Source organism: Salarias fasciatus, chromosome 4 (genome assembly GCF_902148845.1).
Source record: "Salarias fasciatus chromosome 4, fSalaFa1.1, whole genome shotgun sequence".
Classification (NCBI taxonomy): domain Eukaryota; kingdom Metazoa; phylum Chordata; class Actinopteri; order Blenniiformes; family Blenniidae; genus Salarias; species Salarias fasciatus.
Window position 1 is genome coordinate 19,477,274 of NC_043748.1, and position 16,156 is coordinate 19,493,429.

The following is a 16,156-nucleotide window of genomic DNA, read 5'->3' on the forward strand; positions in this document are numbered from 1 at the left end:
CGTGTTTTGAATATCTGGCCCCGCAAAGCGCTGCCTGAGGATTTAGCGTGACAACCTCTCTCCTCCAGTCACAGCGTGGCAGCAGTGGGGGCGGGGTGGAGCGAGGCCGTCTTCAGCGCGTGCACAACACCGGTAAACAGACCAGCATGGAAGCCGAAGGAGCAACAAGCTACGTACTTTCTCTATTCAAAATGTAGTGACAAGGTAAAATATGGTTTACCTGAGACGAAGTGGCCATTTATTTTGAACAAAAAGAGTCGAAGTGGCTTCTGCTGTGTTTCCTCTGGAGGATTGTGCACGCATATAGGATGTGCATGTAGTGTCGTGCACGCTGAGTGGGAGCAGAGCGAAGGGGGAGTGGGAGGGTTTTCTCAATGTGAGGAACCAGTCAGAGAGCTTGGGGGCGGAGCCAACATTTCAAACTGAAGTCAGGGCTCGAAATTGTGCAGAATCACGGATAGCTCCTTCAACAAGATAGAGAAATCCCTAAAGGATAAGTTAGGTTTAAACAGTTTTCACGTTGTTTATAGAAAGATGTATAACAATATACTCACTCAGAAGGGTTTTCTGATCTGAAAAGTGGTCTGGGAGAAAGTTAGATCCGTAGTCGAGCTGCAGACCTCCATCGACTGTCAGCCAATTGGGCATCCGTGGCGCCGGCTCCCAAAACGGCTTTAATCGTCCAAAAACTCATTATTTTCACCAATATTTCCTCATGGTCCGCTCACGCCACTTCTCCACCACAGCTTGGTGTCGCAAAATACATGCTGTTGCAGTTTTACAGATCCTTGAAGTCAATACGTGATCAGGAAGTAAACTGAAATACATTCACCAAGAGACACAGTAGGTGGCGCTGTGCACCAAAGTTGTTGGTCACCACCTGCTCCAAAGAAGAAGAAGCACATCTCTGAACTGCAAACATCTGCTTCAATGACGTGTAGAATTACATTTGGGCTGTGTTCGAAACCGCATACTTACCTACTACTCATACTAACTTATTGAGTATGCAGTGTGTTTACACTGGCAGTATGCGATTTTGAGTATGCAAGAAGTTCCCGGATGCATACTGCATTCGCCAGAAATGTTGAGTATACATCGTGTGTTCACTACTCATACTGAAATTGCCCAAGATGCAACGCGACGGACAGCGGTTGCGCCAGACAGAGCTTGCGCCGCCTGGCGGCCGGCGGGTGTGGTGGGGGGGCTGGCCCCGCGATCTGGGTCGATCCCCGGAGGCTGTGAGAAACTCTGCGCTCGCCGGCGGGCCCACCGCTGGGATGCCCGGGGGGGCGCCGCACCGGGGGGCCCGGGGGTTCGCCACCGGACCTCCGGAACCGACTCGGTGCGACGCCCTGGGCGGGCCCGCTCCGTAGGACCGCTGGGTGAGACAGCGCGTCTCGGTCCCGCTGCCGAGCGGGTCGGCGGGGAGCCGGTCGGAGTGGCGGGGGCGGCCGGCGGCGTGATCCATGGTCGCCCGCCATCAAAGCCCGACCGGGCCTGGAGGCTGGGCCGCCGGGTCGGGGGACCCGACTGCCACGGCCACGGTTCAGAGCGCCGTGCCGGGCGGGGGGCCCCCGTGGCGGGTCCGGGGTTCCTGTGTGCTCTGCTTCTCTGCCTGTTTCTCTGCTTCTCTGACACCTCCGTGCTGGAGCCGCTCACCGCGGCTCTCTCACATATCGCCGAATTCGTCCGAACAAAATCATAAACGGCCGGTATTTGGACAAATAAACGACACACTCGGGCTCTAAACGACCACTTTGTTGCCTAATTTTAAAAAACACATTTGAAGAGTTTAGAGCTAAAGTGAAATCAGCTTTAGCAGGTCGATTTCGGCTCGGAGAGGAGTGCAATGCATTATGTAGTATGCTGTAGTGTAAACGCTTTGCATACTGTCTGATGGACTGAGTAAGCAGGATGCAGGATGGATAGTATGAGTATGGAAGGATGTAGTAGGCAGTATGCGGTTTCGAACACAGCATAGTAATTCTAAACGTCATTGATCTGCTTCTTCTTCTTTGGAGTGGTTAGTGACCAACAACTTTGGTGCACAGCGCCACCTACTGTGTCTCTTGGTGAATGTATTTCAGTTTACTTCCTGATCACGTATTGACTTCAAGGATCTGTAAAACTACAACAGCATGTATTTTGCGACACCGAGCTGTGGTGGAGAAGTGGCGTGAGTGGACCATGACGAAATTATGGTGAAAATAATGAGTTTTTGGACGATTAAAGCCGTTTTGGGAGCCAGCGCCACGCATGCCCAATTGGCTGACAGTCTATGGAGGTCTGCAGCTCGACTACGGATCTAACTTTCTCCCAGACCACTTTTCAGATCAGAAAACCCTTCTGAGTGAGTATATTGTTATACATCTTTCTATAAACAACGTGAAAACTGTTTAAACCAAACTTATCCTTTAAAGAACAGCTGTATCTGGACCTCCAGATGAAGAAGACGAAATTGGAAATCGAGATACTGGAGCAGAAGTTGCAGGTGGGTTCATGGTCACAGGTGAATTATGTTCACTATTTGAACATGAACTAAACCCTTTATTTTTATTTATTTATTTATTTTAAGTAGGAAATAAAGAAGACAAAATGAAATGTGTGTCATGTCTTTTATTTGCTGTGGTGGTAATGATGGTGGTGATTTAAACTCCTGAGTGCTCTGCATCTCCAGTGTTATATAAAAAACTCCCATTTGCGAAGAACCGCAGCAACACACAATATCTGCTGGGATGTGAGTGCGCGACTACGGTTGGTTATGTTGCAGAACTATGGACGGCAAAGATTGTGAAATGTAGCGGATGGATTGAGACGTGAAGCGGTACTGTTCAAAAAGATAACTGTCCGGAAATGCCAAAACATCTCTGCGCGGTCTGTAAATAATCTCCAGATGAATATTCAAGTCACGCTGCAGTAAAGCCGCTCCTTCATCTACAGGATCGCTGAAAAAAGGACATGACATTTTGACAGCTACACAAAAACTCGCCAGCTGACTGAAAGAATGAGGAAATGGAACAGCCATATGGCTGAAAGGGGGCGGAGCCAGAGAGAAACTTCGGGGTTGACAGAAAAACCTGCTTCCGACCAGGTTAGAGTCACGGAGTGTGTTACTGCGGTAACTGGGCGACAGTTTAAGTTCCCTCTCCTAGTGGAACAGGCTGGAGTTACTCCTCTGTCTCTGGTTTGAGTTCTCTCCCTTTGCGTAATGGAAATCTCAGAGTTTCCCTCATTTCCGGGTTATTGAACAAAGAGTTTTCTTAAAACCTGCTTGGTGAAACAGACCCCTGGTTTCTACATTCTTTTCATAGTTCTACTTCGCCATGCTTCTCTACGTTATCACTCCTGTCTTGTTTTTACATTTTTAAGCCGTTTCTTTATTTATAGAAGCATTCCTCACGATTGTTTGTTTGGTTTTCACAGTGTTACTCACACTTCTGTATCTTTCTGTAATGCTCCTCTGGTTCCTTCATTCCTCTTGTTGCTGTGTCGTCTTTGCTGCTCCCAAAATGATTAATCTTATTTCCAAATTGTCCCATTAATTTCTACATTGTGTTTCCACCTTTTAACTGTTCTTTCTCTCAGATCGACCTCCACCAGGTCTCTACCTTTGTTTCTTCATTGTTCTTCTGGTTTCTTCTTTTTCACTCTTGTTTCTAAATTGGTTGTGTGGTATTCCAGTTGTTACTCAGAATAGAATAGAATAGAATAGAATAGAATGGAATAGAATAGAATAGAATAGAATAGAATAGAATAGAATAGAATAGAATAGAAAAACTATCGTTCCGAGATTGAAATTCTTGGAAAAAAGTTTACAATGACTTCAGTGTTTTTAAGTCTGAATTTAATTGAAATGTTTCAGATTTATTTATAAGATGAAACATTCTGACATTTCACGACCTCAGGAAGAGATTTACTTTAACAGAAATGCTCAGCAGATCTGTCTGAAATAAGTTGTTTTAGTTTGATTTTTTTAATGTCAACAAGTTAAATCATTGTGAACTGTTTACCAGACCAGGAATAAGGATGATAAAGTATCCTCAGGGTTTGATAAAGCTGTCCTCAGCAGCTGGATGAGCGAGTCATTCTGTGAAGTTTTGTCTCTCGTGTCAACATTGTTTTCACATTAAAGAGGGACATCCCTCATGTTGTTTCTGCATTGCCACTGATGTGTTGATCTGATTGTGTTTCTTTAGTCATGGCATCGTCCGGCGGACTGCTCCTGCTGCTGCTGTTGTCCTCCCTGGTGTCCTCCTCTGTTGGTGCCCGGAATAATGGTGCTCGGAATAATCCCAACTCCCGGGGTGGCTCCTCCTCCCGGCGTCGCTCCTCGATTCGTTCCCTGCCTGATTCCGCCTTGCCAATTGCCAACAGGCAGATCCGGGGGCCTGAATGGTCTCGGCAGGACATAAACAAACCCAAAGAGGCCATAAAGTCCATTGGCAAGTACGTCCTGAGTACAGGTCTCTCAACACTCGCTTATGCTGTTCCATTTCTTGGCGTGATTCAACCTCATGGGACACTGATCGCTGCCTCCGTCAACTTAGCGCTGCTCCCACTGAATATGCTCGACAAACGGAACAGTGACAAACAGCTGATCAATGCCATCAGGTTTGAGTTTGAAAACCTGAATTCAAAGATGGATCGGTACCATGAAGATCAGAAATACAACATCTGGGCCAGCAGCACCTTCGCCAAGCCCGAGAAACACATCAACTTGGCCTGGGCAAGTTACAAGACAATGATCAATGCTCTGCTACAAGCAACGACGGAGGCAGAAAGAGACAGACATCGAAATGAGTTCATGGGTTCCTATCAAAAATATGAACCTGCCATCAGAGAGCTGCACAGGCTGCTGACGGTCAGTGGAGCCAGCTTCACCTACAACCTGGGGGACCTGCTGTCTAAACAAATCAAATGTCATGAGACGGACTTGAGAGAGTACACAGAGTTCATCAACAAGCTGATCTGCAAGGGCATCGTGATGAACCAGTTCTACTACAAGGTGAAGAAGATCGAATCACAGGCCAGGGTGGACGAGGAGTCTAAGATTGCCTACGACTCAGCCTTGGTCATGTTCCAGACCCATGAGAAGTGTATATTCGACAGCATTGAGTATGTCAAGACGGACGTGGAAACCCTGATCAACAGCATCAAGCATCGCTCAAACCTTGCAGAGGACGTCCAAAAGTTCCTAGACAACACGTATGACAGGTACGACTGGATGGTGGTTGCCTTCATAGCAAAGAACTCCAAACATCGGATCCTGGAAACCCTGAACAAACATGTCCTGGCGGGATTCACCATAGTGACAGAAGGAGGTGTCAGCGTAGCCGTTGCCCGACAAGTGAAGGGAACTCACACTAAGGCGAGGTCGGTCAAAGAGGCCATCAAGGGATGCGTTCCCGAGAAGACCCTCTGTTACAAGGTCAGAGAGAAGCTGGGTATGTGTACCAGGGACATCTATATCAGATCCGGTGTCACGGTACCAGTGACTTCAGCCTACAGTGCGGTGCACGCCTACATCCACAAAGCTCACGACAGTCACAACGCCCAGGATGTAGATAAGGAGATGGTGAATGAGTACTCACCACAGATCCCATACTTCTTCAAGGGCTCATGCGAGAAGTCTCCCGGCGTGAAGAACGGAAACTATGTGGTGTTGATCAAAAGTGACGAGGAGCTGGAGAACAAAGATCCATGCGCCAAGCTGGATTGTGGGGGGAGGCAAAGAGGCCAGTGTGTACGCATGCACACACTGTTCCTGGCCATGTGCCAGTGTCGCCATCCATTCTACGGCAAGAACTGCGAGAAGAATCTGGAAGACTACAAAAAAGAGCTTCAGAGAGAGACCGGATATATTATGGTGGACAACAGGAGATCTCGAAACCGTGGCTTCTGATCCAGGAACACCGACTCCACTGTTCCTTCCTGCTCTGCTTCAGCTCACATTTAACTCTGCAAAGATATTTGGTTTGACTTCGTGCTTCTGCTTTTCATTTTCTGCGTGCCTCTCACAGATGTTCTGCTAGTTAACGAGACAACCCTGCACCAGCCCATCCAGTCCCGCAGGAGCCGTTTGTACCAGCAGGCGGTGTGTCGAGTCACTCAGAGAAGCAGTTCAATAAACACTGTGATCAGTTTTTGTTTCAGAGCACCAGTCTGGGGAAGCAAGTTTGAGTCCTGATGTCATCCACAGCTGGCAGATCGTCTCTCCAGACAGCACACTGCACCAATCAGAAAGGAGAACCACCACATCGCCACCCGGTGGACAACAGTGACATGACTTAATTTGTACATCAACAGCTTGTAATTCAAGGGAAACAAATATCCGTGTGACTGTGGCAGTGGCTATTCCTCTGCTTTATGCTGCTGCCTTCATTTTCACAAGCTGGAAAAATTCTAAAAATATTAAATAAAACTTTGAGCATCACTGGTGTGTGTGTGCGTGTGTGTGTCCAATCATTTTCTTGAAAACACAATATTAAAGAACAATCAAGAGGATATGACATGTTTCTAAAATGTAAACTTTCAGAAAGGAGCTATGTGTGATATGACAGATCCATTCAGTTACCCATGAAGTCACCTATCTGTATAAACTCTGTTATATGTTACTTTATATAACGTTAAATAACTTCATGTTGTTCCGTTACCTGACTGGACTACATCACATCACGTTGAGTTATTTTAACTTGCTTCAAATATCTTTTTCCTTTCTTGAAAGCTTAAATGTAATGGAAACATGCAAAAACCAGGGGACTAGTGGAAAAGTGGCAATACTTCAGTAGACCTGTGGGCTTCTCTGAATGTGGGACTTTGCAAAGAGGGGTTTCAGAGTGTGAAAATAAGGTTGTTTTTTTTCGGGGTTTGTGGGGCTCGAAAGGCTGTGTGACACTGCAGTGCATTGTGGGCCGCGGCAACCATTTCAGCGGCTTCTCAAGCTTCTGTGCGTCATGCCACGAGAGACGCTGCATTGGATAATTACAAGAAAATGGACTATACCATGAAAAGCTGGACCCTGTTCCCAAGGCTCAGTACCTGGGAAAAAAAATTTGTGAAATCAGCAAAATAAATCCAAATGAACACTTTTATTGGACCACGGATTTAAATGACTCACTTCCACTCTCTGAAGCTGAGCTTGTCCTGTATCTAGTTAATGGTGTCAGTAGGCGAGGGATTTAGGGATGCAAAATCTTTTAAGGTTCACTTTCTTACTTCGTTTGCTGTTTCATCTGCACACATTTTGCATGGAAGTCCCGTTTTGCCATTGCCAATTTATTTGCGCCATCACTAAAAGATCAATGCACTGAACAACACAGCACATCGGAACTATGTTTTTAAGCAGTTAGAAGAGGAAAAGAAGTGCAAAGCAGGACAGTGCAGTATAACTAGCCGATGCAGTCGTTGCAGTGGTCCGCCAATCCTCCAATACAATACACACATACACACACGCACACACACACACACACACACACACACACACACACACACACGCCCAGTCTTGTATTTCTATCCTTGTGGGGACCGTCCATTGACTCCCATTCATGTCTAGCCCCTAACCCTGACCCTTACCCTAACCCTAACCCACACCACAACACAGCCTAACCCTAAAGAAATGTTTTTGCACTTTTACTTTTTTCAGTAACAACAACATGGTCAAGAAAACACTGTTTCTCCTACTTAGGACCGGAAAAAGGTCCCCACAAGGCACGTCGTTTCACGTTTTGCTATCCTTGTGGGGACATTTGGCCCCAAGAAGGATAGAAATACGAGAACACACACACACACACACACACACACACACACACACACACACACACACACACACACACACACACACACACACACACACAGACGGAGCAGAGCAGAGCAGAGCACACGGGGCTGTTCAGACAGCGGAGCACGGAAAATGCACCTTCTCAGATGAACTGCAAAAAAAATTTCCAACTTTCCAGATGAAAAGTACAATGTAGAAGAAAAGCAGGATGAAGAGAACAAATTGAAGATTAAAAGTATATGTCCTTTCTGATTGTTAAGTTAGTATTTTGGTGAGACTCTTATATTCTATCTTATTACAGTTATTAAGAAATATATTGTTGAAGCTGGATTTTCTAACAGAAGAGTTCATATTTAGAACATTATTTAATATTTGTAAAGAGTCTAAGAGAGCTATTATTTTGTTACAAGTTTTTACATTTCATATAATAATGTTGAAGAAGTAAATTTTGCATCACTGAAGCATAACGAAGCATGTTCATCAACTTCTGAGAAGCCTGAATTTGTGTCTCGAGCAGCAGCAGCACCCCCGAGCACCCCCCAACCCCCCATCCCCTCTGGTCCTCTTTTTTCTAATTCAAAATATGGTCACCCTATGCACTGCGGTGTGACGTGAGCCTTAAGAGCCCTATTATCCAAAATCCTGCTTTGCTGTTACTGTAAGGACGATGACCATATGGGACGACCTCCCGGAGAGCCCGGGAGACCACCTGCTGCTGGAGTCAGCCAGAAACTGGAGAAAGGACAATAAAATTATACATGAAGGCACATCCTGAGAGAGGGTCGAAGGTGCGTTAATGAGTTTTAAACTTTAAAAAAAATACTTATTTTCCACCATAAATATGTTACAAATATTCAATGATGTGTAGAATGTAACCTGACATATTCATTGTAAGTACCGCTAACAGCGCTAAATTGTAACTTGAATAGTTGCAGTGCCGGTCCGGCGATATGTATTTCTTGGGGAGAATTTGAGAGGATGTGACGTAATGCGCGCTCCCGCTGGCCTGATTTTCTTAGCTTTTGTTTTGTCCGCCATGACTCCACCAGATGCTTAGCGAGCAACAACTGAGCAGGATGGATCTTCCAGAAAGTAAGAAAAGACCGACTTCTAGCACTGCGACAACTCCAGCACAGACCCCACCAGGCAAAAGAAGCTTAAAGGTTACTCGAGCGCTACTGAAAGAGCGAGGAAGGAGGCTGACCCAAAGTTACAAATATAACTTTACTTACTTCAGTTGAAGCCATTCTTGCGAGTCGATCACCTCTTCTGCGTGCCAAGGCTGCTAATGCAGTTCCGTGCGCGTACATGGACGCAAGCCACAGGCACGAGTGTTTCACTAAGCTGCATTACGCCCAAGGCCTGCAGGGGCCGCTGTTTCGCATAAAACGTGCAAACTCCTTAATGCACCTTTAAAACCCAGGACCGAGAAGAACTGAGGCAGACTTGGCTTGAGAAGGGTCGATGGAGGAACGAGAGAAGATGCAGACTTGAGACTTGGTGAAACCGTTTCATCTGTTGTTGTAGTTTCAGGGCGGCTGATTAAATGTAATGTTCAACGTTGATCTGCTGTTATCTGTCTCTCCCAACATTAAGGGGACCCTAACATGAAATACTGACGTTTATGAGCTTATAACAGTGTTAGTGTTTAATTAGCTTATGATTGACTAGAGATGACTTTGACAGGCTTGAATGATACAGCTCCTTGAAGAGGGATCAGCAAGGAATTCAGGCAAAAGAAAAAGAAGTCTGACAATACACAATACACAACACAAAAACACAAAACGGACAATCAACACAGAAACACAGTTAAGGGGAACGTGTGTGTGCGTGTGTGTACGTGTGTGTGCGTGTGCGCGTTCTTGTATTTCTATCCTTGTCGGGGCCAAATGTCCCCACAAGGATAGCAAAACGTGGAACGACGTGCCTTGTGGGGACCTTTTTCCGGTCCTAAGTAGGAGAAACAGTGTTTTCTTGACCATGTTGTTGTTACTGAAAAAAGTAAAAGTGCAAAAACATTTCTTTAGGGTTAGGCTTTGTTGTGGTGTGGGTTAGGGTTAGGGTAAGGGTCAGGGTTAGGGGCTAGACATGAATGGGAGTCAATGGACGGTCCCCACAAGGATAGAAATACAAGACTCTGCGTGTGTGTGTGTGTGTGTGTGTGTGTGTGTGTGTGTGTGTGTGTGTGTGTGTGTGTGTGTGTTTAACCCCCTGCATCATGTTTCCCTATCAAAGATGATGTGCATTTGTGGACCATATCTGATGAAGCAAGCTTGGCATTGAAATGTTGTGTAAGCTCGAAATGTTGTGTTGCTTCATCGCTCCGCCATGGGTGGGCTCGGGCTCTGACTTTAGCTATAAAACACTCTGATTCTGAGCACTCGGACACTTCGTGAGATTCTTGTCACCTCCACCAGGTCTCTACATTATTTTACACTTATTGCTACAATCTTTCTCTTCTTCTGTTGTTCTTCTGTCTTCTTCTTTTTTACTCTTGTTTCAAATTGTTTGTGTGGCATTACAGTTATAACTCAGTTTAGAATTGAATTGAATTGAATTGAATTGAATTGAATTGAAATTAATAATTTTAGCAATCATCGCTTTTTTCAAGCATTTCCCTCTGAGATTGTTATGGTATCTCTATTCATTTCTCTTTTATTCTATTTTGGTCTATTCTTATCTATTCTCTGTTTGTACGTCATTACCTGTGTGGCTGCATTATCTCTGTTTCTCAGTTGTTCTTCTGGTTTCTAGATTCTTTTCATAGTTCTACTTTGCCATGCTTCTCGATATTATCACTCCTGTTCTGTTATTAAGTTGTTTCTTTATTCATACATACATTTATCACAGTATGTTTTTTGGTTTCTGTTACTCACGCTTATGTTTCTGTAATGCTTCTCTGGTTTCTTAATTATTATTATAGTGGTTTCATCTTTTTTTTTCATGAATCTTATTTCCACATTGATTTCTACATCATTTCCCCACCTTGTAACTTTTGATTCTCCATTTTTCATCTGCTTTCTTTGTAAACGTTCTGGTTTGTACATTATTCCTCTTTGTTTCTGTTGTTTCTACGTTATTTGTTATGCTGTTTTAAGTATAAGAATACTCTACTTCCACTGTTATGCCGTGCATCCACGCGATACTATTTTGACTAATTTATAGGAGCTGACTTAGCACATTGAAAAATGTTTTTAGCTGCATAGCAGCAGATGTAGCTACATCTGAAGAGGGGAACGTTTCAAAAGCTTTCTTCTTCTTATGAAAGGCAGAAATCATCAAACCTCTTCAACATAGTCTGGATGCATCAGCTGTTAATAATAGGTGAAAAATATCAAATCTATTAAAGTATTTTCAATAGATTTCAGTGTTTTTCGGTCTGAATTTAAGTAAAACATTTCAGATTTATTTGTAACATGAAACATCCTGACATTTCAGGACCTCAGGAACAGATTTACGTACATGTACTTAAAAAGAAAAAATACCTCTCTCCTTCTAGTTTTTTTTTTGTCTAATTCATTTCATGTTAACTAGGTAAATCATTTTGGAAAAAATTAAGAACGGTTTACCAGCCCAGGATTAATGACGAGAAAGTATCCTCAGAGGTTGATGCGCTGTTCTCAACTCACCAGCTAATTTTTTTTTTCTCTTATGTCAACATTGTTTTCTCATTGTCTTCATTGCTATTAGCCTCTCAACTTTGTTTTCACACTGTTTGAGTCTTTAAGAGATGTCAGTGTTGTTTCTGCATTGCCACTGATGTGTTAATCTGATTGTGTTTCTTCAGTCATGGCGTCGTCCGGCGGACTGCTCCTGCTGGTGATGCTGTCCTCCCTGGTGTCCTATTCTGGTGGTGCTGGGAATAATCCCTACTCCCAGGCTGGCTCCTCAGTTGGTTCCCGCAATAATCCCAACTCTCGGTCTGATTCCACCCTCCAGCGTGGCTCTTTGATTCGTTCCCTGCCTGATTCCGCCTTGCCAATTGCCAACAGGCAGCTCCGGGGGCCTGAATGGTCTCGGCAGGACATAAACAAACCCAAAGAGGCCGCAAAGTCCATTGGCAGATACGCCCTGAGTACAGGTCTCTCAACACTTGCTTATGCTGTTCCATTTCTTGGATTGATTGACCCTTCAGGGACACTGACCGCTGCCTCCGCCAACTTAGCGCTGCTCCCGCTGAATATGCTCGACAAACGGAACAGTGACAAACAGCTGATCAACGCCATTAAGTTTGAGTTTGAAAACCTGGATTCAAAGATCGATCGGAACCATGAAGATCAGAAATACAACATCTGGGCCAGCAGCACCTTCGCCAAGCCCGAGAAACACATCAACTTGGCCTGGGCAAGTTACAAGACAATGATCAATGCTCTGCTTCAAGCAAAGACGGACGCAGAAAGAGACAGACATCGAAATGAGTTCATGGGTTCCTATCAAAAATATGAACCTGCCATCAGAGAGCTGCACAGGCTGCTGACGGTCAGTGGAGCCAGCTTCACCTACAACCTGGGGGACCTGCTGTCTAAACAAATCAAATGTCATGAGACGGACTTGAGAGAGTACACAGAGTTCATCAACAAGCTGATCTGCAAAGGCATCGTGATGAACCAGTTCTACTACAAGGTGAAGAAGATCGAATCACAGGCCAGGGTGGATGAGGAGTCTAAGATTGCCTACGACTCAGCCTTGGTCATGTTCCAGACCCATAAGAAGTGCATATTCGACAGCATTGAGTATGTCAAGAAGGACGTGGAAACCCTGATCAACAGCATCAAGCATCGCTCAAAGCTTGCAGAGGACGTCCGGAAGTTCCTGGACAACACGTACGACAGGTACGACTGGATGGTGGTTGCCTTCATAGCAAAGAACTCCAAACATCGGATCCTGGAAACCCTGAACAAACATGTCCTGGCGGGATTCACCATAGTGACAAAAGGAGATGTCAGCGTAGCCGTTGCCCGACAAGTGAAGGGAACTCACACTAAGGCAAGCCGGGTCACAGAGGCCATCCAGGGATGCGTTCCCGAGAAGACCCTCTGTTACAAGGTCAGAGAGAAGCTGGATGAGTGCGCCACGGACGTCAAGATCAGCTCCAATGTAAAGGTACCAGTGCCTTCAACCTACAGTGCGGTGCACGCCTACATCCACAAGGCTCACGACAGTCACAATGCCCAGGATGTAGATGAAGAGATGGTGAATCCTGAACAGTACTCACCCCAGACCCCGTATATCTACAGGGGCTCGTGCGAGAAGTCTCCCGGTGTGAAGAATGGAAAGTATGTGGTGTTGATCAAAAGTGACGAGGAGCTGGAGAGCAAAGATCCATGCGCCAAGCTGAACTGTGGGGGGAGCCAAAGAGGCCAGTGTGTCCCTGTGCCCAAGCTGTTCCTGGCCATGTGTCAGTGTAGCCATCCATTCTATGGCAAGAACTGCGAGAAGAATCTGGAAGACTACAAAAAAGAGCTTCAGAGAGAGACCGGATCTTTTGAGCTAGACACCAGGAGATTCTCAGAACAAGGCTTCTGATCCAGAAACACCAACTCCACCACTCCGACCTGCTCCGCTTCAGCTAACATTTAACTCTGCAAAGATCTTTGGTTTTATTTCTTGTCTTCTGTTTTCCCTTTTCTGTGCATCTCTCAGAGATGTTCTGCCAGTTAAGGGGACAATCCTGCACCAGGCCGTCCAGTCCTGCAGGAGCCGTTTGTACCAGCAGGCGGTGTGTTGAGTCACTCAGAGAAGCAGTTCAATAAACACTGTGATCAGTTTTTTTTTTTTTTCAGAGCACCAATCTGGGGAAGCAAGTTTGAGACCTAATGTAATCCAAAGCTGTCAGATTGTCTCTCCAAACAACACACTGCCCCAATCAGAAAGAAGAACTGCCACACCACCACCCAGTGGAGAACAGTGACATGATTTACACTGTACATCAACATGGTTCAAAATTCAAGGAAAACAAAAATCTGTTTCGAGATTTGGTTTGATTGAGGGTTCTATCTGTGAAAATGACATTTTAGTCATCATGTGACTCCTGCAGTGGCATTTACATTCGGACCGCTGGGCATTTCTCTGCTTTATGCTTCTGTCCTCATTTCTACAAGCTGAAAAAAATATAAAAGCATTAAAAAAAAAATTGAGCATCACTAATGTGTGTGTGTCCAATCAGTTTCTTGCAAACACACAAAAAAATAAAACGAGAAAAATGAAGAGGTTATGGTATGTTCTAAAAATGGCAGTACACTCTCAGTGAAGTGGTAAGCATGAGATGATGGATCAATTCAGGTCATATACACTTATATATTCTGTTATATATTTGTTTATATTCCTTTAAATAACTTCATGTTGCCTCGTTACTTCAGGGGACTACAACACATTACTGATAGTTACTTTAAGTTGCTTCACATCACTTTTTCCTTTATTAAAAACTCATTACAATTACTTTGTTACTGACACTTCTTGCTACCTCACAGGGGCTTCACTAGGTTCTGAGGATGGGGGGGGGGGGGGGGGGGGGGGGGGGGGGGGGGGGGGGGGGGCGTTCAGCCTCTAGAAGATGCACAGGATGTGAGCAAACTTAGCACATGAGCACAAAACTCCACCATCATCAGCTGTCAAAGACTGACATTATTCATTATTATTTATCATGTGTTTGAAGGCTCACCCTTCTCACTAATTTAACGTGTTAGTAATGTGAGTGACTGAGCTGTGTGTGATAAGCCTAGTTACATATAACATGACTGTAACTGTTATTTTTGTCAGTTTTCTGCCAATGATTCAAAGAACTGGCAAACGCTGAACCACTTCAGAAAGTTTTGAGCTGGTTTTACAACAAACTAGGTTCATTACGACTGTTCTAGTTAATTAATACTGCTAATTTTCTGAAAGCTGTCATAGCACTTACTTCAAAATTCTAAATGCTGAGAAGTTAAAATGTAGTTTCACTAAAAATCCACCTGTATTTAAAATTATAGAAACTGTATTGTCTGGGGGTGGGTTGGGGGTGGGGGCAGTTTCACCGCTGCCCTATTGAGGAAGAAGACAAGCCAGAATGATTCCTTCAGCCAAGGGCTCCTTGGTGCTGGAGTGAAGTGTGTGTCTCCAGCATGTGTGACCCATTCCCCCTGTCCTGGGGGAGGTGTAAACAGTTCTGTACATACTTCGAAAAGAAACAAACATTTTTGTGACTGTTAAAAAAATGTGTCATCATTTCATTGTGTCTATTAGTACGCTAGTTTCTAACTGGGCATCGATCAAAACAACTGATCCAATGATCCAATGAGACAATCCAGACCTAATGGGTGCAAACAGTTAACCCCAGGCTCCTACCATGTGGAACTGGTTCCCTGTTTTGCTTCACTTCTGTCCTTTCTTAATGAACGGAGAAAGGAGTTAGCATCAATGGCTAATCAGCTCGCTGTGGCTCATCAGGTAGCCCTGCCTGCACACACAGGAGGCCATGAAAGTTACTCGCAAATTATCTTTGTTTGCTCCTTGTGAGCTTACAACCAGCTGCTCCAGTAATATTAAAAAATGTCTCTCGTTGCTTGCCTGTGGTAGCTGTAGATGGCTAAACCAGTTCCATCGGAGGCTTCCCGTTACACTGTCCCGGTGCAGTGCGCTCCGTGTAGCTTCTGCTGAATCCTCTCCTCGGCCTCCATGTCCACACCTCGTCACTCCTCCGACAGGTCGATTTTTTGGCATATTACCAGACTGCTGTCACGACGTTTTTAAAATGGTGGGCGTCATTCTGACCACAGTCACTGTCATGGCTCTGCTACTGATGTCACACTCTGGCCAATCAGTGGACGGCATCTGCTGGTGAGGCCCGGCTCGGCCTGCTTGGAACCTCAGCTCAGCAGCAACCAGCAGGGACCAAGTATGTGGTATGAGGGACTGAAATGTAATGGAAAGGTACCAGGGCCGAACCGTGCGGAATGGGGTCAAGCAGGGACTAGTTGAATAGTGTGTTCCTTATATCCCATGTGTGGGATATATGGAATCCTCCCTGAAGAGAAGGAGGAAGAGTCTGGGGACAAGGAAGTCTGGGCGTCCCTGCTTAGACTGCTGCCCCCATGACCTGTCGAAAATGGATGGATGGACAGAAATTTTATTTGGTTTTTTCGACTACACAGATCTCAAATATTTAGGTTTGAACTTTTAAAAAACATATAAGCCATATGGCATTTAGAGTTACGAATAGTCAGCAGTCCATCAATTTTACAATGAGGACGAACTCCGTCGATCTCGAGAGAGATCATGGACAAGCCAGGGCGAAGTTTATGGAGGAACTGAGATGCCCAGTCGACAGATCCCTCTTCTCAGCTTCGCTGGTAGTGTCCAACGGAAGGGACTGGCCTTTACAGTTGGTACCAGTTTGGC

General features: G+C 45.1%; 2 protein-coding genes across 2 annotated transcripts; both read left to right on the forward strand.

Annotated features, from left to right (window-relative positions):
- The first annotated feature begins 4,200 nt into the window (after nucleotides 1–4,200).
- Nucleotides 4,201–6,388, forward strand: LOC115386596 (uncharacterized). Its single transcript, XM_030088986.1, has one exon. The coding sequence runs from the start codon at nucleotides 4,565–4,567 to the stop codon at nucleotides 5,900–5,902; it is 1,338 nt and encodes a 445-aa protein (XP_029944846.1). The 5' UTR covers nucleotides 4,201–4,564; the 3' UTR covers nucleotides 5,903–6,388.
- A 3,684-nt stretch (nucleotides 6,389–10,072) lies between these two features.
- Nucleotides 10,073–13,913, forward strand: LOC115386587 (uncharacterized). The gene is made up of 2 exons (XM_030088970.1): nucleotides 10,073–10,194; nucleotides 11,565–13,913. The coding sequence occupies exon 2, from the start codon at nucleotides 11,567–11,569 to the stop codon at nucleotides 13,301–13,303; it is 1,737 nt and encodes a 578-aa protein (XP_029944830.1). The 5' UTR covers nucleotides 10,073–10,194; nucleotides 11,565–11,566; the 3' UTR covers nucleotides 13,304–13,913.
- Nucleotides 13,914–16,156: the final 2,243 nt, after the last annotated feature.

What these genes read in the sequence shown, in the direction of transcription:
- LOC115386596 (XM_030088986.1), top strand. Translation starts at nt 4,565, where the DNA reads ATGCTCGACAAACGGAACAGTGACAAACAGCTGATCAATGCCATCAGG.
- LOC115386587 (XM_030088970.1), top strand. Translation starts at nt 11,567, where the DNA reads ATGGCGTCGTCCGGCGGACTGCTCCTGCTGGTGATGCTGTCCTCCCTG.